We start from the raw sequence: 23374 nt of genomic DNA, 5'->3' as shown, positions 1-23374 counted from the left end.
GCTCTTCTAAAATTGGGGGGTGGGAAGGGAACTCTCTTTCTCTCCCTGGCATGTTTCATGCATCCACATGCTCTGTAGAAGCTAGTACTGTTCTCTTTCTAACTCGTTCTGTTTAGTGCTGCAGTCAGTGTAGTCCTTAAATAGGCATGCAATGCATCTAGAGAACTCTGACACAGGATTCCTAATACTCAAACAGCGCTCTGTTTTGAAGCTTGTTTTTTCCAGTCTTCATTAAAATAAAATGAGTTAAAAATTGCTGTTTGATCTTTCTTCAGTTAGCATCTATAATGTAATTTTCTTCATAAAGAAGTCATGAGTCTTCAGTTCCATCATATCAGCATGTGATTATAGCAGTGGTTTTATAGATTTCTACAGTTTCTCATTAGGAAATACCCTTTGTGTGTAAACTTCACCACCTGGGACTTTTGATTTTCAGGTATCTGTGTCCGTAGAACATATAAATCTTTTTATAGCAGCTCTCGCACACATTAACCTGATAAAAGATGGATGATAGTGGATGTAACACATACCGAAGCGTCTCTCTCAGCGCCTCAGCCTTCCTTTACCTGCTCCTGAGTGCTGCCTCAGCTCCTTCCTGAGAAAGAACGCGCTCACGAGAGAGAGAGAGAGAGAGAGAGAGAGAGAGAGAGAGGACTAATGAGGGAGAGAGAGGGGGTGTGTGAGAGGAAAAAGATGCCGAATCCTGGTTGGCTGGAGAGTAGAGGCTGACTCAGTGTATCTGGAAAAGCAGCATGTGACAGATGCAATTCTCATCCCAGTCCTCGCCATCAGACCAGGGGCTTGTTCGCCATTGGCCCCGTTCATTGGACCGGCAACGCGCGGTGCGCTATAACACCATGCTTTCCTTTGCCAGACCCAGCGGAGCTCTCTCACTAGTGCGTATCACTTGCGCATCGAGCAGGAGACTCAACCCAGACACACTTCAGCCCAGCGCAGAGAGCCGAGACTGAGGAAGAGGAAAGAACGAGTGAGCAGCTCTGCCTTACTCTCATTGCCGCTGTACGGAAGAGAAGAGAGCGGGATAACGCATTTGCTGGAGGCTACTATAAGAACCAGAGGCACACCAGATAAAGCCCCCAAAGTGACTGTAACAGACCGAGCTGAAATGACTGATGTTTGAGGATCCGAGAGGATGAGGGAACACACTCGCTCCGTTCCTGACTGAGGGAAAGTGAGCTTGTGCCTTTCATCTGAAACAGAGAAACAAAAGAAAAGGCTTGTTGGGTGGACTTGTTTCTCTCTCTCTTTGGCTGGACTCTGTGCATGGAAGCTTCGGGTCCCCCATGGCGTGTTACTACATTGTCATCAGCTCCACTCACCTCAGCAATGGACACTTTCGAAACATCAAGGGAGTTTTCCGAGGTCCCCTCAGCAAGAATGGCAACAAAAACTTGGTAACTACCACGTCTCCCTTACGAATGTGTGTTTGATCATGTGCTTAGGAAGTGTTTGCATCTGTTTTGAAGCCAGGAATCTTGCCTCTGGAAACTTTTCTGTACTGTGGTAACACATCTTATACATTTGACTATAAATAATAAGTATAGCAAGAATACTGTGATTACTATAGTACAACAATCTGTATAAGTACACTATAAAAAGTGGTAACCTGCAAGTGTTACCTTAATGAGCTATTGTTGGTATGAATGAATGAATTTAGGTTGATTCAGTGATGTTAAATAATGTTTTTGACTTGAATAAAACCAGTTAATTTAGATGTTACCATTTTTTTCAGTGTAGATGGATCAAATTGTAATTATAATGATAGATTATAAGTGTTCCACAAGCAATCACACTGTAACAGAAGCACTAAAATGAAACTGCTCAAGGAATGATCCTTCTAGAAAAGTGTTGCGAAATGAGTACATTTTCAGTACTTCCTGTTTATGAGGAAAGTTGCGGATGGAGAAAGTAAGTGCCGCTCTAGTCTGTGACCATAACTAAATTCCTAACAGATGGATAGGGATCAAATTAATCTGTACTCACAGTCATGGCCTGGGATTTAGTCTAACCGTACTTTTCTGGCCTTGCCCTCGAAATAATCCTCCTGTTTGTGCTCCCACAAAACTGCCTCTATTTCCTCACAAACTCTCTGATATAAACCCGCCATATCTAGGGCAGCACAAAAGGGAATTTTAAAACAAAATCAGTGTTAGTAAAATATTATTTTTCATAATTACTCTAAAAGCAGTCTGAAGATTGTTTTTCAATTCGTTGGCGAGTTAAGCAGGATTATAAATACAAAGTAATACGATGCATGATGCAGCCGTACAGTGTAATTTAATTAAAGCGCTCTGCTGCTGAAAGGAAGCATCTTTCAAAGCTTTTAAATGTGGAAGTGAAATTTCATACTCTCTTTCACCGCTTTCTTCTCAAGCTTTCCCGTGTCATCTCTGTCAGTTGGGGGGGAACAGAGATTTCTTGACAGCAGCCTCCTCCTTTCAAAAGAATCAAAAATGATTGGAGATGAAATATTGAAGCTCTTGGCTCAGGGATCAAGCGCCAATCCTGCTCATCTGCCTCCCGCCTCCAGCTGAAAGGCTAATGCTGAGGGAACATTTGGGTGGCGTAACTGTGAATGCAGCAACAGATTGTTTCTTAAGCATGAACGAAAATTAGAATGAGGTTTCAGTGGCCGTTGTCGGCTCGATCTCAATGCAATTATCAGATTTGACACATCTCCCACTCTGTTGCGGGGAGAACCTGGTGTCAGTGAATGTAAAATTACGGCGGAGCATTGTGTGCATCGCTGCCACTGCTCTGTAACAGTAAATTTCGTTCATTACTCCCTCTGCTGCATAGAGCAGCTGTAAATCTCATATACTTGTGCACACACACTCTCAGATGTATGGGTATGAAAGGCAGACTAAGAAAGCTGTGCTTATCCCAGCGCTGGTGCAGTGCCATCTGGCTCTCTTTCCTGGTGCAGTGATATTTTAGTCCAGAAGAAAAGCTTTGTGCTGTAGAACATTTGTTCAGCGTGGCTCAGATGCAGAGGAAAGGAGAGGAGGAAGGATAATAACGATATAACTGCGAGAGTGTGAGTGCTCCCATAGTCACTCTTATGGTTCTGTGGACTTTTGCGCTATGAAATACAGAGCCACTCAGTGAAATCCATCTCTGTAATTAGAAGTATTGCTCTCCCGGATTGCTCTCCCGGCTTTCTCAGCGCATTAAACAAAAGAGTTAACTTGTTGATTATGTTGAGAGAAAAAAGAAAACAAAACAAGTTGTGCGTATCTCTATTGAATGACCCAACAAGGAATTTGAACTAGTGTTGTCATACTCAAGACCGGTCTTAAGACAATTTTTTGAAGGTCTTGGTCTTGTCTTGGTCTCAGACTAAAAGGACTCAGGATTATATTTTAAGACCGGTCAAGATAGCAAGATATTGCTAAATTGCCGTTGCATTGTCTGATTTCTTTGTTAACATCATTAATTTGATTGGATGTAAAAACTTCCTGCTTCAAATGCAATCAACTTATTTCTAATTTCATTTGTTACTGTTGTGCCGGTCAGAAATCAACAAGGCATTATGTCAAAAATGTCACCAAAATAAGTACAAATGCCCACAAAATTCAAGGTATGATTCCAAAAAAAGTTTTTGTATAAGATCTTGATATTTATATTATAACATGATATAATTAAGCAATATCACAAGAAAGAGGGCTGTTTTTTTTACAAATATGAGCACAATTGCAAACGCGATATTGATTTTTTTTTTACAAATGTTCAACAAAATTTTATTTATCTCAACATTATTTATGCATTTGTAATTGTACCAATTCAGATGCAACTTCTGTTCCACCTCTGCAGTGTAAAGATGAATTTTGTTGTTAGTGATTCCTATTGATTGGTAACAGCTCTATATAGTGTCTTATTATTCTAATTATAATTATTGATTAAAAATAAGACATTTCTCAGGCAGTAAATGTGGATCTTTCAGATGAATTTGAGGAGTGTTAGTCTGGTCTTGGTCTTGACTCTGTCTCGACTTGTCTTGGTCTTGTCTTGGTCTCAGCCCCCCGAAGTCTTGGTCTCAACTTGGTCTCGGTTTAGGTGGTCTTGACTACAACACTAATTTGACCCTAACCATGTTCTACTTTAGACAGCTGTCGAAAAAAGATTAGAAAATTGCATGAAACCCTGTTATATATATATATACCCTGTTAATATAACAAATTGGAAGAGAAGCAAAGAATTAACTTAATATTGTATATTGTATACTGTCTTTGTTTTGTTTTGTTTTGCTTTTTTCTTTTTTCTTTTTTAAGTCCAGTAAAAAAATCATACTGATGTATTAAACTGAATGAGTACCTGTTTGGAGCTGTGCCATATCAGTGGGCTCTTATAAAGTCAGACACTGAATGAGCACAAGCGCCTGAGTGGAATTTTGCCCCTTGCTTTAGCTCCAATGAATATGCATATCAACGGGGTTATTTCAACGCTCGTATTGATTTCCTCACAGTCGCTGCTAAGTCAGCCCATCTCCCCGCTGAGCTGTGATGTGAGCATCCATTTCCACTCAGTGATGCCCCTTTTAGACACCACTGTGCTCTGGGAAAGGATCCTTATGTTGAATATCTATACAGTATGTATGGTCACAGTGCCTCTATTGGCAGATGCATGGCGGAGTGAACAGGTGTTATAATCAGCTCTTGTGTTGATTGCGCAGGGGATTGTGTAGATTGGATGTTGCTAACGTGATATGCATAGAATTAAATTGCCACTGTCGCTCTCATATTCCTTTTTGTCTCATGTATTGTGCTCTTTGTAGTGTACCATGATCCTGTAGCTTGCTATCTTCATGTCACCATCTAAAGCACAAAAGTCTGTGAAGCCCTAATCACCACTGAATTTGTCCATGAGCTGAGGCAGCAGCAGACTGGCTTAATCGCAGAAAGAGCGAGAGAAAGAGACTAAAATAGAGGGAGGAGAGGGAATGAAAAAGGGCAAAATGTTATTATGTTCCTCTTACCCTTTGTCTTTCCCTGCTGGGAAAGCTGGCCTGACAATTTGCATTGTGGGAGCACAATGTGTGTGTGTGCGGACGCACTCTGAGTTCCTTCCTAATTGAGAATTACAGCAGAAATCCAGCTCTAGCCGTGACCAGGCCCCGTGCATGGGCTCTGCTGTGGGGTAATTAATGTAGTGGCGCGGACGATTAGCCTCTGCAACCTTTCACCGCGTTTTACCGCTCGGCCCCATCCAGGTGTGAGGGAGAAACTAGCGTTTAGATATCACACCATGCAGCATGCATTATTTACAGACGGGGAGAACCCAAGGCTTGTCATCACTGCCGAATGCAGACAGATGTAGTTAACTTTACGCACGCCCGAGACAAATGTGTGGCACGCTCGCACTCGGCTGATTAAAATTCACTCCATTCATGGCCTTCTGTTACTCATAAACGCCAGGTTCATTTAAATACCCTGAACGTGGCGTTTTGCCTTCTAGTGCTGCATCAATTTCATTTCACAGTGCTGTTAACTTTATAACAATGGAATCATTCTCTCTGAACCCCGCAGACACGGTGTTTGTTTCTTTGTGTGTGTGTGTTTTGGAGGTATTCACTGTGACAAATCAAATCTCTTGCCCTGGTTGTGTTGTTCTCCTCCTCTCTGCACAAAAGAGGCACGGTGCAGATTCCAGGGGCCCTTATAAAAGTGCTAATCCCATGTTTTCTACTGACGGTGAACCCATTTTCACACCGATTCACAGAAAATACCCCATTGAATAAACTGTGTACTTAGAAGGCACAAAGGCACAGCGGGGTTTCACTGTAGGCTTGCTGCTGAGGTATAATAGCACAATTACACAGTAGCATGGCAGCTTTACCCTTTCTCCTTCCTGTGTTCGGCTCACCTGATGTTCGGAGATGAAACGTTCATGGCGATTCAATGCCGTCAACCCATTGTTGTCATCTTACCCTCATAAATATTTAAGTCGCTGCCCACAAGGAACTATAATTTACCCGCTGTTTAAATGCGGAAAAATCTAACTCGGTGAGACCGATCTCCTGCTCCAAAGCGCTTGCCTCTATATAATCGCTTGAACTTTGCCAGGCATTTTTTTACGCATCGGAAGGGTTTTGCACTCGTAAGCAGTGGAGTAAAAATACCCTGCCAGCCCTGAGCTCTGGCCTTGTACAACTGAAGGGCAGCATATAGTGAGGCTTCCTTACAGCGTTCCTGCCTCCTGAGGGACGCTTTCTGCCATATCATTGCCTGTGACACATCCACTCTGACCCTGAAAGCATATCACTCTGAAAGGCATTGTTCACCCAGAAATGAAAATTTTGTCATTATTTACCCGTATGTTGATCCAAACCTGCATGCTGTTATTTTTTTCCAGTGGATTGCAAACAAAGAATTTTTGAGGAATATTTATGTCGCTGTTTTCTATTCAAAGACATTTAATAGTGACCACAAGCTTCAGAAAGTAAAAGAAAAAATGTGATTTTAATTGTTAACTTTTTTTGTATGCATTTGGCAGATGCTTTTATACATTTGCTTACATTATACTTACACTATCATTCAAAAGTTTGAGGTCAGTGGGATTAAAAAGAAGTTAATAAACATATTCAGCAAGGATACATTACATTGTATCAAAATTGACAGTGAAGACATTTGTAATGTTACAAAAGTGGAATAATGATTTCTGTTACTAAAAATGCTGTTCTTTTAAACTTTCTATGCATCAAAGAATCCTGATAAAATGTATCGTGGTTTCCACAACTATATATTATGCAGCACAGCCGTTTTAAACAGTGATAATAATAATAAGAGATGTTTCTTGAGCACCAAATCAGCATATTAAAATGATTTCCGAAGGATCATGTGACACTGAAATAATAGCTGCTGAAAATTCATGGTTCTAATCACAGGAATAAATTAAATTTTAAAATACATTCAAATAGATAAGTTATTTTAAATTGTAATAATATTTCACAATATTACTGTTTTTTACTGTATTTTCGATTAACTAAATGCAGCATTGGTGAGAATAAGAGACGTATATCAAAAAAAAAAAAGTAATAATAATTAAAAAAAATCATACCAACCCCAAACTTGACATTTTATCCTCTTTATTTTTTTTATTTTTTATTTATTTATTTATTTTTTTTTGCTGTTTGAGTTGCAAAAAAAAAGATCATAAAAGTACACCAAAACTTTTAATTTGTTTTTATTCACCAATTTATTCATTATTGTAGCATCTCTGGTTCCATGGCATGATATTTGGTCACGAGATCCAATGCATTTACTGTTAATTACTTAAAAAAAAAAAAATAAATAAATCAAAAGTGTAACATCAGAAGTCTTCAAATATAGGCTTTGAAAAAAAAAAATATTCAAAATTCTCCTTTTTGTTTAACAGAAAATTAACAGCATACAAGTTCGGAATGACGTGGGTGTGTAAAAAAAGACAATTTTTTTTTTTTTTTTGTGAACTATCCCTTTAATCACTCCTTATGCTTTTGTGTTCATGCTAAATAATACAGATGCAGGGTGAAGTATGCAGCGCAATAAATGCAGTAGGTATGGGAAGGTACAGGTGCAGCGCTGGAAAGAGAGCCCTGTGGTTGTGCCAGTAATTGAACGAGTCCCCATCGTTGCTCATAGCCACTCACCGCAATATGAGTGCTGAGAGCCTTTTAATGTTCCCCATTCCTTTGAGTGATATTATAATGCAGAGCATCCCAGCTGCCTCGTCTCACTTGATTTGATGCTTGATAGAAGTGAAGCGCTTCTTTTCCTCCTTTTCAAAAAAATGTGCTACAGCAGGCAGAGCAAGCTTGTGAACACTGAGTAACACAGCGGCAGACCCTCACCTCATTGAGCTTCACCGCTGCCCACCTCCCACATTACCGGAACCGATCACGGGGAGACAATCGCCATTGGGCCGTGTTTGAGAATGAGCACAGATATGGATGCAGGGAAAGAGGCGGACTGTGAGAAGTCCTCCAGGTGACCACAGTGTTTCTGATGAGCTCTAAGTTAAGTGTGTAGGTGTTCACTGAACCTCCTACCTCTCTCTGTCTCTCGTTTTATCTGTCTAGTATTCAGATACTTCAGCAAGCAATGATATTATTAAAATGCTGAATACTAGTAGGCCCTTTGTCTTTGACTGAAGTCAATTAACTTCTGCTCTGCTCTCATCCTGCTCTTTCATTCTCTCTCTTTCTCTCACCTCCTCTCACTCTGCCTTGTTACACTCTCTTTTTTCACTTTCTTTCTAAATCCAACCTGATCTCATTACTATTCATTAATATTCGTGTGGTTCTGGCACACATACATTTTCGTACATTTGGAGAGACACCAAAACGTACAGTATTGTTATTCATGTAATGACAGCATCTATAATTCATGGATTTTTTAGCTTGATTTTATTGTATTTATAATAAATGAGATATAGATGTAAATGGATAAGTAAAATGCTAAAAACTAAAATCATATTTAACACACTTAATTTTACACTTATTTTCACACATTATACTTAATTCCATGTGATTTCTGATCTGTGTGAAGTCTGAAGCACTGTGCCAGTGGATGTTAGAATGTTAGACTGTAACATGAATGCTGTTTCACATGTATTTCATACTTGTTGAGCTTTAATGATAATTAAATTCCCATCAGAATTCATTTTATAAATAAATTTGCCATTTTAAGGTCATCATACAGAGTTTCTCGCTCTGATAATAGTTAGGATTGTGTCTTAATACTGAAATATGCTGGTTTGGTGCTCAAGAAACATTTCTTATTATCATCAATGTTGAAAACATTTGTGTTGTGCTGCTTAATATTTTGTCGAAACCATAATACATTTTTTCAGGATTTTTTGATAAATAGAAAGTTCAAAAGACAGCATTTATTTGAAACAGAAATCTTTACTCTCATGTTTGATCAGTTTAATGCATCCTTGCTGAATAAAATTATTTTCTTAAAAAACAAACTTGGTTACACTTGGTTAGGCTTAGGGTTGACATATAGTTGCAAAGTTACTTACAATGTCTGCTGGGGGACCATCAAAATAAAGTGTTAGTGGATATTAAGCAGACAGTCTCCTAATTGTCACAGTTATGATTTGTTAGTTTTGTTATTCACAGACTTTTTTGGTATGCTTTCATTAGTTTCCTGTTTCCTTTGTTTAGTTTTCCCACTTCTCATTTGTTTACATTGGTTTCAGCTGTTTAATTAATTAGTCTCGTTTGTGTTCCTACTTAAAGGGATAGTTCACCCAAAGATGAAAATTATCCCATGATTTATTCACCCTCAAGCCATCCTAGGTGTATATATATATCTTCTTTCAGATGAACACAATCGGAGATATATTTAAAAATATCCTTGCTCCTCCGAGCTTTATAAAGGTTGTGAATGGGGGGGCCACATTTTGAAGCAAAAGAAAAAATGCAATAGATTTTCTATGGGGTTAAGGTCAGGTGAGTTTGCTGGCCAATTAAGAACAGGGATACCATGGTCCTTAAACCAGGTACTGGTAGCTTTGGCACTGTGTGCAGGTGCCAAGTCCTGTTGGAAAATGAAATCTGCATCTCCATATAGTTGGTCAGCAGCAGGAAGCATGAAGAGCTCTAAAACTTCCTGGTATACGGCTGCGTTGACCTTGGACCTCAGTAAACACAGTGGACCAACACCAGCAGATGACATGGCACCCCAAACCATCACTGACTGTGGAAACTTTACACTGGACCTCAAGCAACGTGGATTGTGTGCCTCTCCTCTCTTCCTCCAGACTCTGGGACCCTGATTTCCAAAGGAAATGCAAAATTTTCTTTCATCAGAGAACATAACTTTGGACCACTCAGCAGCAGTCCAGTCCTTTTTGTCTTTAGCCCAGACGAGACGCTTCTGACGCTGTCTGTTGTTCAAGAGTGGCTTGACACGACAGCTGAAACCCACGTCTTGCATACGTCTGTGCATAGTGGTTCTTGAAGCACTGACTCCAGCTGCAGTCCACTCTTTGTGAATCTCCCCCACATTTTTGAATGGGTTTTGTTTCACAATCCTCTCCAGGGTGCGGTTATCCCTATTGCTTGTACACTTTTTTCTACCACATCTTTTCCTTCCCTTCACCTCTCTATTAATGTGCTTGGACACAGAGCTCTGTGAACAGCCAGCCTCTTTTGCAATGACCTTTTGTGTCTTGCCCTCCTTGTGCAAGGTGTCAATGGTCGTCTTTTGGACAACTGTCAAGTCAGCAGTCTTCCCCATGATTGTGTAGCCTACAGAACTAGACTGAGAGACCATTTAAAGGCCTTTGCAGGTGTTTTGAGTTAATTAGCTGATTAGAGTGTGGCACCAGGTGTCTTCAATATTGAACCTTTTCACAATATTCTAATTTTCTGAGATACTGAATTTGGGATTTTTCTTAGTTGTCAGTTATAATCATCAAACTTAAAAGAAATAAACATTTGAAATATATCAGTCTGTATGTAATGAATGAATATAATATACAAGTTTCACTTTTTGAATGGAATTAGTGAAATAAATCAACTTTTTGATGATATTCTAATTATATGACCAGCACCTGTATATATATCTTCTTTCAGATGAACACAATCGGAGATATATTTAAAAATATCCTTGCTCCTCCGAGCTTTATAAAGGTTGTGAATCCATCCATAATCAAAGTAACCCATACAGCTCCAGTGGGTTAATAAAGGCCTTCTGAAGTGAAGCAATGGGTTTTTGTAAGAAAAATATCCATATTTATAACTTTATTAACTATAATAACTAGCTTTCGGCAGACGGCCGTACGCATTGATTTGTGGCGGAAGAGTATCCTCTGACCCGACGCATGACACAATGACGAATGCGGAAGCGCAGAGGATAGAGCAAAACAAAACACCGGTCTAAAACAAGATGTTTTAAAGAGAAATGTCGGAGGATTTTGATATAAGAGAAGAGGAGCTTGAGTTTGTTGCCCAGCTTTATTTGTTTGAACCACAAGAGGCGGTTCAAGGTAAGCTTACGCTACTCCTACATCCTGCGTCATACATCGCTTCAGGGGTTACTCATTTGCCGCAAGTCGACTTGCGCATTCTGTGTACGGTTGTCTGCCGGAAGCTAGTTATTTGAACTTTGAAATTTTTAAATATGGATTTTTTTCTTACAAAAACGCATTGCTTTGCTTTAAAAGGCCTTTATTAACCCTCTGGAGCCATATGGATTACTTTGATTATGAATGGAATGAATGAATTTTTTTTTTGCTTCAAAATGTGGCCCCCCATTCACAACCATTCTAAAGCTCGGAGGAGCAAGGATATTTTTAAATATATCTCTGATTGTGTTCGTTTGAAAGAAGATAGTCATATACACCTAGGATGGCTTGAGGGTGAATAAATCATGGGATCATTTTCATTTTTGGGTGAACTATCCCTCTCTTTAATTCTCTGTTTGTTCATGTTTATGTTTGGTTTGTTTCTCTGCCCTGTATTGGATTACTGCCTGTTTGCATTAAAACTTCATATTGGAATTTTATCCTTCTGAATCTTCATTTGTCTGTCTGCTACGCAAATCCACTGACTAGTTGTTATCCAGTACGGGCCATCTGAAATGGACACTAAATCTGAGCAGGTCCGGTGCATGCTGCTGAATCATAAATGTCCCAGAGATGCTAGAGTGATGGTAGTTATACTTTACTGTAAAATGTAGCAGTGGCACATTTACAGCACATTTTATTGTCAGCAAGTAGCATGGTGTGCTTTTGTTGTATATTTGAGTGAATAAAACTTTTACCTTAAACTTGGGTTGCATTTTTTTTTTTTTTTTTTTTTAGTATAGTGCATTTTCTGATAAAGTGTAGTATGCATCATGTAAGCAAAGGGGTGCTATATTAGGAGTCTAACTAAATTAGCATCCTAATAAATAAAAAACACTGAAACTAAAACTGAATACAGAATAAAATTTGAATAAAAACTAAAAGTATAATAACACTGATCTTTGTGCCTGGAAAGTATGCCGGTATTTCTAAGAGTGGCTTTCCTGTCTCCCAATGTTCTATTTTCTTCTTCTACTCCAGAGAGAGAGAGAGAGAGAGAGAGAGAGAGAGAGCGGCTTAAAGTCTTTATTTGTGGTTGTTAATTATTCAAGTGTCGTCACCTTCGTCTCTGGGTAAAATGGAGTCAGACTGGGGAGGCAGCGCCTCTGCTGTCTCCTGCCAGCCGCCTCTTAATCTGCAATCATTTAGATCTGGGAGGCGGAGTCAGGGTCAGACACTAGCACTTGAGCTTGATAGCAGACTGATTTATGTTTAAGTGTACAAAATAACTGTAGGAAATAGATCCATCAGAACTACCTAATCACCATAAACATTCACTACAAAATGCTGATTATATTTTTCTGGCTACAATTTCAAAACACTTTCCTGTTTGAGACATTTATTTAGCTGTTGAATATTGAACTGCAGCTTGTGTTTGTGTATGTGTGTGAACCTGGTTGTGTACTTGTGTCTGTGCCTTGTTTTCTTATTTCTCCTGTGTGTGTTTGTGCACGTCAATGTGTTTGTGTTCCAAACGCATTTAAAACCTCTCACCAGGGTTTGCTGGGAGACTGAGCTCTGCACGTGAGCAGTTTCTAATGATCAGAACAAGAACTAATTGATGGAGGTCACTGTGTGTTTAAAGATCATGAGATGTCAGAGAGAAAAAAAACTCACGCTACCTGACATTTTAGCCTTGGCCTGTCTGATTTGGGCAGTGTTATTTGTAACTAGAACACAGATAGTGTTAGTGTTCAAAGAGGTATTGAAATCACTGATGAAATGACTAGATTATATCATTTTTTTTCAGAAGCCATTTCTCCAGTATTCAGTGTCACATGATCCTTCATTCTAATATGCTGATTTTATTTCATCAATTTTAAAAACAGTTGTGCTACTTAAAAGGTTAGTTCACCCAAAAATTAAAATAATTACTCACCCTCATGTCGTTCCACACCCGTAAGGCCTTCGTTCATCTTCGTAACACAAATTAAGATATTTTTGATCTATTAAATTAAGATATATTTGGCTCAGTGAGGCCTCCATTGCCAGCGATGTCACTGAACCTCTCAAGATCCAGAAAGGTACTAAAGACATATTTAAAACAGTTCATGTGAGTACAGTGGTTCTACCTTAATGTTATAATGCGATGAGAATACTTTTTGTGAGCCCAAAAAAATAAAAAAATAAAAAAAAATAACGACTTTTCAACAATATCTAGTGATGGGCGATTTCAAAACACTGCTTTGAAGCTTTATGAATCTTTTGTTTTGAATCAGTGGTTCGGAGTGCCAAAGTCACGTGATTTCAGTAAACGAGGCTTCGTTTACGCGATCCGAACTACTGATTCGAAACAAATGATTCGTAAAGCTTCGAAGCAGTGTTTTGAAATCGGCCATCACTAGATATTGTTGAAAAGTTGTTATTTTGTTTTTTTGCTGTACAAAAAGTATTTTTAGGTATAATATTAAGGTTGAACCACTGTACTCACATGAACTGTTTTAAATATGTCTTTAGTAGCTTCCTAGTTCTTGAGAGGTTCAGTGACATTGCTGGCAATGGAGGCCTCACTGAGCCATCGGATTTCATTAAAAATATCTTAATTTGTGTTCCAAAGATGAACGAAGGTCTTACGGGTGTGGAACGACATGAGGGTGAGTAATTAATGACATTATTTTCATTTTTAGGTGAACTAACCCTTTAATATTTTTATGGAAACTGTGATTTCAGAAAGTTCAAAAGAACAGCATTTATTTTAAACAGAAATCTAATGTAAAAATGTAAATTTCTTTACTGTAAATTTTGATCAGTTTAATGCATCCTTTCTGAATAAAAGTACTAATAAAACAAATAAAAATATTTAACTGACCCCAAGCTTTTGAACAAATGCTAATTAACTTATAATATTCAACAATATTTGAAATCCGCTGGTTAGATCATTTCCGATCGCTTCCCCATAATTACGTCTTCTCATTCTGTGATGGCTATCATCTGGACTTTAGAGAGGAGAAAACCACCAGCCCTTTCATGTGGTATCCATGGCGATTATTGACATTTAAAGCCCTGTTTCAAAGCTTTAATAAATACCTAAGCAGATAACAAAGCGATCTATGTTGAGGTTCGGTTCAGAAAACCAGTTGACTTACGACTCGTCGTCGGTGCCTGTCATGCGTTTAAAGCCTGTGGTGTTTCACTTCATATATTGCACGTGCACACGATCACAGCAATTTCACGCCTTCTGCCCCTGAGCTCTGGTGTGAGACTGCTTGTCTTGCGGTGTGCTTGGAGAGATGAAAGTTTTACAAACAAATGTACACACACAGCCAAATAAGAGAGTGCTGTGACAAGCTTTCAGCCATAAACTCCATAGCATTTGAAATCGGGTTGAAAAGTACAGCTGTTATTGCGTTATAGGCCGTTTTTTATTATATCACACAGGTTGAGAGACAGTGTGAAAAATAAGTTTTAATATGTGCATATTTCACACCGCAGAGGCATACGTTGCATCAGACAGGTCTCTCTGATTTGGGACACAGAAATACTGCAGGATCTCTCTCAGCCTCTGAGGCTGACCAAAGGATGGTGTATGTGTGTGTACACACGCTATCCCATAATCCCCCTCTCCCTCCTGATGGCATTCTGGGACAGTCCCCAAAGCAACCCTTGAATGACCCCTGTAATCTCTCCTTTTTAATGACATCACCAAACTTTCTTCTCAAGCATTTTTATTGTAGACAGTGCTGTCAGCACCGGTCCAATAATCAATATCACACATACAAGCGGGGCTTTAAATCTGAAGATAGATGTATCTGAGAGCCAAAAAAGTAAGATTGAGTATCTGTATTTGTGAGTGAGATGCTCACCGTGCCAGAAGAGACTGATGACAACAACAAACCCTCGTATGTTTCAGCTCTGACCATTAATTCAGCATCTTGTCGACATGCGTTATTCACCTAATGCAAATAGAGCATCTGACTGACAAACAGATGCCTTAAAAGTGCCCGTTTGACACATTAGAGCGAGAGGCTTCTTTATTTTGCGTAACACCCTCAATTAGTTCTTTCTTTAGCTTTACACAAAAGGTTCTGAAGATCACATAGAGCTTCAAATGCTCTAAACCTGCCGGTGATTTGTAAGGCTAGTTCCTCTGTACCTTCATTAGAATTCTCCCATAGAAAAAGCATTGATTTTTTTAGTCTGGCAGCCTAGCAGATCCTCAGAATTTATCTTCCTCTGGCCTCTCATTTAATCTCTGCTTGAAACAACAGCAGCGGTAATGGCAGTGGAAGGATCCCGGGGAATGTGCATGGTCAGCGTGAAGAGAGATAGAGTTGGTGCTGGCTGTGTAAATTAAAGCAGCGGAGCTCAAAGAGACAGTTTTATGGAGCAGGTCCCTGTGTGTGAGAGAAAGTATCTGTGTTTGTGTGTTTCGATTTCTGCGTGCGGGGTTTCTGTGTGTGTGGTGCTGCGGTTGAGAGCGTAAATGTCATTTCAAACACTTATCCTCTTTATTAGAATGTTTCCACCTGTGTGAAAACATTATCTCCGTTATAACTTCCCATTTTCTCTTCTATTCTCGATGAATAGCGAATTTGACCCCGTTTCTATACCTACAGCCTCTTTCACCTTAATACATATTCAGTACTGATTTGAAATGCATTTTTAGGTCCTGCAACTCTCAATATCCAGCTCATGAATTGACTTCACCGCAGTGCTGGGTTTGCAAGAGCAGACCACCTTGAGATTGCTTTAATGGGATAGCTCATTTACTCACCCTTGTTTTGTTCTAAACTCAAATGACTTTATTTTGTGTAACACAATTTTTGTTTAATATTCAATATTTTGAGGATTGTTCCAGCTGCTTTTTTTTTTTTTTTTTTTTTTTCATATTATGAAAGTCAAAGGGGTCCAACACTTTCTCAAAAAAAAGGACATGAAGGTAACGTAAAATTAAGTCTTCTGAGGCAACACAATCGTATACTGCTAGAACAAAATGTGCAAAAATTATACCTTTAGGGGTACAACAGCTTGTCACTGGGGAAGAACCATTTAAGGGACAAATTGTACCTTATCTGTCCTTAAACTGTATATTAGTGTCTTAGATTAGTAATGTGAATCCTTAAGGTATACTATGAACCTTTTAGGGGTAGATAAGGTACAAAAGTATCCCTTTAAGTGTAAAGCTGTTGTACCACTAAAGGTAGAATTTTTGCACATTTTTTCTTATGGCTCATTTCCACTGAGTGGTACGGTTTGGTTCAGTTCAGCACAGTACAGTACGATTTGAGATGGTAAACCCTGATCTGGCTTGCGTTTCCACCGCCAACAGTACACTTACTTGATAGGCGTGGTGTATGCCGGAAAGTAGCAATCAACGTCATTATCGCGTGAAGAAGAAAGTGACAGTAAACAACATTGGAGGACATACAGCAGCTTTGTTTGACCAAAGGCTGAAGGCTGCAAGGAAAAACAGCTGAAAAATACATATTGTGTTGCAACGGTATTGTGTTGTCATTCTCCTTATAGCACGCATAAGTGACGATTCTCTGTCAACCAATCAATGTTCTGCAGTGAGTGTAGCTCCACCCTTTTGGTACCGATACTATTGGTACTATTGTGCTAGGTACCCTAAGTGCTACGGTATACGGTTCGGTATTTTGGTACCATTCACAACTTCTGACAATGGAAACGGAAATAATTGCTTACCATACTGTACTGAACCGTACCACTCTGTGGAAACGAGCCATTAGAGTGTATGATAGATTTAATTTAGGTATTTATTCACTCTCAAATTAAATAAAAACATTGATCAATGCATAAATACACAGACTATATTAAATATGACATTAATCATTGTTTTGATTTGATTTGATTTGAGAGGCTTACATTTTAAACTGTTCATGACACAAAGGAAGCATACTGCTGTGAGCATCCAGAAAGGTTGGAATATACCAGTCAAGTCATATGGATCAAATTCACTATGTCCATTTTGGAGCTTGAAATGTTCAAACCCCACTAACTTTCATTGTATGTACAAAAACAGTTGTTCAAAATATCTCCTTTTGTTGTTTCGGAGAAGTCATGTAGGTCTGGAACAACATGAGGTTAAGAAACAGAATTTTCATTCAACTATCCTTTTAATACATATTCAAAACTGATTTAAAATGCATTCTTGGTTTTTGCAACACTCCGTATCCAGCTCATAAATTGAGTGCTTTACCGCAGTGCTGGGTTTGAAAGTGCAGACCACCTTGAGATGTTTTGGGATACATTTAATACATTGTTTTAGTTTCCTTGCTGCAGTGTTTATCTGTGTAGTGGCTCTGCTCAAAAGCTCCGGTGCACTTGTAGAGTGGTGGACTAAAATTACATGAAGGGGAGGGGGTAGGCTAGGACCCAGGGGAGGGGTCGGGTTCGGCTCAGGGCCTGGGCAGGTGCCAGGAGTTGGCTTATGTTCTCGCAGTATCAGCAGAGAGCTCCGACTCGCAGAAGGTAAAAGCATTTCTGCGACCCCAAAGACTTTCTTCGCAGTTATCCCACACCCGCTTCATTAAAAGAAGACTGCTGGGATGCAGGAGAATGTACGTTCCCAGCAGTATGATGGCTGTCATTGTCTACATAATGAGTAGCTTTGCAGGGCATCTTTGTGTGTTTTATAAAGTCTTTGCTGGAGGCTGTATCTTTGTTGGACTACCCACGCAGCTAGCCTCCCTCTCCACCCACTCCCCTCCTCTCATCTGTCAGAGTAGTGCCCACATATCAGGCCACTTTCTTGTTTAATGAAATTCATTAGCCAGAGCATCTTAAAAGCTGGAAGACTAATTAAGCTTCTTTTTGAAATGCATGACAGAGGGAACATGTATTGGGATTCTACATCGCTGCCAGAGGCATGATTCCCTGCACTATAGTAGTCAACAACAGACCCTAGTGAGACGAAAGGGTCGTTTTTGCAAACAAAAGGAAACAAAACATTGTTTTATCTATATTATTAAGCAAACAATTATTGACTTGGAAGCTTTGAAGGGATTTTCACCTCTTCATTGCGGTCCAGAGGCATTGTGTCGGCCATTGTGCTTGCACAATGCTTTTGTAAATATTGGCGCGTTCGCCTGAATACTGTGCTCCCGTGGTCTTGCTTTAAATGGCACAATGACTACAGCTGTCACCGCAAAGCGGGGCGATGTTCGCCCTCACATTGCTTGCTCACTATCCAGCCTCGATTGTTTGCCTCAAAATAACCTAAGCACAAGTTGCTGCAGTTTAATGGAGACGTGCAATCTTTCAGTATCTTGCTGTGTGGTGTGTACAAGCTCTTCGATTGCCCAAATTTATCTCAGGTTCAGGGGCACTTAAGGGTCCTATTTGTGAGGTTCAGATAGCATCTCCTCGCCGCCGTAGAGGTGTATCTGCAGTGTGCATTTATAAGCCTGATATCTCCGTGTTTAATTATTAATGTGTGGTCAGTGTTTCTCTAGCACTTACAGCCGTCCCCTGTAAAAGCAGATTTGATTTGCCATTCTGGATTGCCCCAATCAGAAGCTCGGGGAGCCGATCATGCACCGACTCTGACATATGCGATGTGGAGCTAATGTTAGAACTGTTCTGGCGCCTGTCCAGGTAGCGCTTGGTTATTGTATTGGGCTGAGTGCGCTCATCGCTAATGCAATTCATCTTTGAAGAGCAGTAGTAATAAACAGAGGCATTGAGGCTATGAACTGACTTAAAACCCACGCACATAAAAATAGAGCTGGGGTAATAAAGGGGCCAGTTGAACAGGTTGTGGTATTATGACACTGCATGCTCCTGAATTGAAATGTGAAGTGAAATTTTAGTTTGAATGAGGAAAAAAAAGCAATGCTTCACTATAATCCTTACAGTGATGCACTTACTTTACTACTGTTACATGTTGCGCACTGTTTGAATAGTATAGTCACAAATAATGTATAACAATATATCTGTTAACACATTTCCAGTTATTTACTAACCTTTTCTGTGTGAAGTTATATTTAAATTTTCAACTTGTTGCCATGACAACATAACATCTAAAACCCTATAACGACCGCTTTAATGATTTAACAGAAGAATTAATGTAAGTGCTTCATTAAATTATAAGCTTCTGCGTTTTCATTTTAAGTGCCTGGTGCCTTTTAAATGAAAAAAAAAAAAAAAAAAAAACACAAGGCATAAGTTGTTTTATTTTAAATTAATTATATTTTCTGCTCATCAACCTTATGCCACAAATGTTGTTGAGCTGAGCTCAACTTGTTTTGAACCTCCTGAAATATTCCTTTAAGGCCACTTGTTTACATATTTGGCCCCGCTTTTTTATCATTTTCCATCTGTGTCTATATCTGTGATTACATATAGGCAATGTGTCATTTCAAGATTTATATTTAGTAAGAAATTAAATGCAATCTGTCATTCAGCAGATGCTTGTATAATGTACTTTATAACAGCGACACTCCTCCTGGAGCAACCTGAGGTTAGGTACATGCACATACACACACGCACACACACAGATTATTTTTATATCATGTTGGGGACTTCATAGAAACCTGTCTACATTTTTAGATTTTCATTAAGACAATATTTAGTATGTTTATTGAGCTGTTATACTCATGGGGACCATTGGCTGCCTCATAATGTTAGTGATTTCAGGTTTTACTATTCTTGTGGGGAAATTTGGTCCCCACAGTGTAGACAAAACCTGATCTAGAAGAATCTGAATTAACAATAAAATTCATGTTCATTGACAAAACAAGTATAGTTACAATTAATATGCATCTAATCATCAATTTGTGTATCGCTTGGATTGTACATTATAGGGTTAAGGTGTTGAATACAGGATCACGTATCATATAATTGACTTATCTGCCCTTTACCTGTGGTAAATCATCTGTTTGCAATCAAATGGCTTCTCTGTCAATCTTTGTTCTGTTTTTTTCATGCTATGATCACACCCTGTGCACATCAGCAGTTCGGAGGTAATTCTCTCACGCTGCTGATCCCAGACAGATATCCGCTGGAGCAGTGGCCTCCAACTTAATGTCTTTATCCTCTCAGATGTCATAGGCTAATCAAAGCCCTCATTTCCATAGGATCGAGCCTATCGGATCTGTTTCCGAGGCCAGGGGTGCAGCACATGAACCTGAGTCAGTCTCCGCCACGCGCTACTAATTAATGCAGAACGTGTTTGTACCTGACAGTGTGATCTATTATTGATCAAAGAGCTTATTACTGTTGATTTTGGGTCTTGTGACATTTGCAACCGCAGTTATTTTTCTCTGCAGAAACGGGTGGCATTTGTGCTCTCATTTAAGAGGGAAAGACACTTGGCTGATGACTGATTAAGAGGGCTACTCAGTAACAACAGCCTGATTCTCTGAAGGTAGAGTCATGAATTCTAAGTAAAGAACAGTGCAAAACCATTATAACAATGGATTTTACTGGCTAATTCACCCATTTATAAATTGTGGCAAGCAGGACATAATTACTGATGAGCGCCACCTGCGTACTGCACCGGTCTCGAGTTTCTCACGGAGGAGCTCTGGGAGCATAAAAGGAGGAGTGATGACAGTGAAGGACGAGAGAGGACATGGCATGGACTTTACATTATGTTTTGTTTATATGTGTGTCTTTTACTTTCGTTTTGGTGTTAGTTTATTTTATGATTATTAAAGTGTGTTTGAACGTTCGCCGGTTCCCACCTCCTTCCCTTATCTACTTACCTCATTACATTCAGTGCTTGAAGTGGAAAAATAAAAGTGCTGGTACTCCCGATGTTCCTGAATAACGGAGGGCGCAGCAGGCTTCCATCCATGCAACATGTCGGAAGTGCCAGAACGCAAGGAAAACTGGCGGTACTCTAAAGGTAAAAACAGAGAAGTACTGCGTACCGGCCCATTTCAAGAACTGATTACATTGGTACCGAAGCCCGGGAGGAATGAAGAATGAGCCTTCGCCACTGTGGGGAATCCGCAGTGCCATCAAGCATGGCTGAGCAGAGTCTGACGAGAATACTTTTTGTGCACAAAAACAAAACAAAAGTAGCGACTTTATTCAACAAATTCATTTCTCCCCGTCATTCTCATAAGCTATTAACGTTGCAGCGCTTCAAGGTTCTATGTCCGAATGCCGGCTCAGTATTATCAAAGACTATAGAATAACACAAGTCGCGTCACTCGTATTGTTTTGAATGGGAGAAAGTGAAACGCGCAATATGGCGGAATAAGTCCTGCCTTCTAAATAAGAGCCAATCGCCGACTGGTAAAGTCATCGCGTCACTGCAGAGGCCATTAGAAGCACCGGTTTCTATAGAAACAGTCAGACGCGTGCCTCCGAAATGAGGCACAGGAGACGCGCATTTACGTCTGCGCATGCGCATTAGCTTGATCCAGCTTAAAAAATACAGTTTTTTTTTTTTTTTTTTGTCATGATTCGAGCATTTGGAAAAAAATTTATGAGACCGTTGTTGTTATTTTTGATTGGTGACTAAAAATATGAAATTTAATCGAAAGCTTGGCAAACAGCTTTGGAGAATATGATGTTTCCCCATTCAAAGAGATAGGAGTTGCACTTGCATGCCCAAGAGGCGTTTCAAAGATGGCTGCCGAGTGAAATGACTTGTCTTAAAGGGACTTTGGTATTATTGGCCAACTCCTGCATCATCATCACATGCATGCGTTATGCTGTTCACGTGACAGGAGCCGGCCAATACTGAGCCCGCGTTCGGACGTAAACACTGAAGCTCTGCAACGTAAATAACGTAGCAGAATGACAGGGGAGAGACAAATTTGTTGAATAAAGTCCTTATTTTTATTTTTTTTAGCACAAAAAGTATTCTCGTCGCTTCATAACATTAAGATTGAACCACTGTAGTCACGTTGACTATTTTAACTATGTTTTTACTACTTTTCTGGACCTTTAATGACGGTAATTTCGTTGCTTTCAGTGGAGGATAAAAAAAAGAACCTCTCGGATTTAAAATCAAAATATCTTAATTTATGTTCCGAAGATGAATGAAGGTCTTATGGGTGTGGAATGACATGAGGAGGGTGAGTAATTGGAGAAAGTTACTTTTAAAAATAATGCATTACAATATTGCGTTACTCTCCCTAAAAAAGTAATTAATTGTGTTAGTTACTTTTTATGAAAATTAATGCGTTAAATTACTTTTGTGTTACTTTTTCTCACCTGGGCTGGGCTGCTTGTTTGTTTTTATTTTTGGCAAATGTTAAGGCCCTTTCACACCAAAAGTGAAATGAATAAGCCTCAGGCTGAAGGAAATGCATATTTACACCTGTACAGTAGAGGGCGCAGCTCAAACAAACCTTTCAGCTGTGCTGCCATTCTGGATTAAAGAAGAGTAGGATACAGGAGAAGGAGGTTCAACATCTTATTTCTAAATCTAATTTTTGCTTATTAGTATGTTTGAATTAGATCATTAAAGATCAGCAGCAAAGACATTGGTTAATAAAGTGAGATTAAATACATAAAGTATATTTGTGTAATTTAATATTGTTAATGATTACAGGTTTGCATAAAACTCTGAGATTGCATTTCACTGTTTTTATTCATTTTGAGGAATACTGAATGTTTTTGTGCAAGTGAGATGAGTAAATGCATGTTCACATTTAGTCTAGAACTACAATAACCATCATGTTCACACAGCGCACACGATACCTCTGCACTTTATTTCTCTGAACATGGGGACAGGAGAGCTGTCAATCAATAAATGTGAAAAAGTAGCTTGCGTTACTTATTTGAAAAAGTAACTTAGATATTTTATTGTAAATTTAAAAAGTAATGCGTTACTTTACTAGTTACTAGAAAAAGTAATCTGATTACGTAACTCAAGTTACTTGTAATGAGTTACCCCCAACACTGGTAATTAATGACAGAAATTTCATTTTTGGGTGAACTAACCCTTTAAAGATGCAATGTATCAGAAGTAGTGACAGATTTTTTTCTCCCATATTGTGACGTACATCGATAATGAAAATAATGTGGGGCAGGGCTTGGTTCTACTGTATATATTGGTTGTTGATTGGATGGAGGCAGTTCAAACAATCTCACAGGAAAATGTAACTATTTTACAAGGTGGTAATTTTGTATGAATTCCTATGATATAAATTGCATGGCATACAACAACAACAAAAAAGAATATTTAAACATGAGGGTCCATCCTTAAACAGCTCATTTTTTTCCAGAATTAGCCACCAGTTCACCAAAATGTAAAATACATACTAATTACCATAAGATCTGAATGCAAGCTTGTAGTCAATTGTAAGAAAGGGGCAGGTTTAAGTGAATTAAGTGACTGGAGAAGTCCAGCAGTCATTATTCACTGAAAGTCTTG

General features: G+C 39.1%; 1 protein-coding gene across 1 annotated transcript in view; it reads left to right on the top strand.

Annotated features, from left to right (window-relative positions):
* Positions 1–671: 671 nt before the first annotated feature.
* znf804a (zinc finger protein 804A) overlaps positions 672–23374 on the top strand; it is a 65956-nt gene continuing 43253 nt past the window's right edge. The window contains exon 1 of the mRNA XM_051904622.1: positions 672–1415. Within this exon, the coding sequence (XP_051760582.1) occupies positions 1305–1415 (111 nt within the window). The 5' untranslated portion in view covers positions 672–1304. The remainder of the gene's footprint in view (positions 1416–23374) is intronic.

The sequence above is a fragment of the Ctenopharyngodon idella genome, chromosome 9, assembly GCF_019924925.1.
Source record: "Ctenopharyngodon idella isolate HZGC_01 chromosome 9, HZGC01, whole genome shotgun sequence".
Classification (NCBI taxonomy): Eukaryota; Metazoa; Chordata; class Actinopteri; order Cypriniformes; family Xenocyprididae; genus Ctenopharyngodon; species Ctenopharyngodon idella.
The sequence above is the reverse complement of the archived record's forward strand: the minus strand, read 5'-3'. Positions and strand labels throughout refer to the sequence as shown.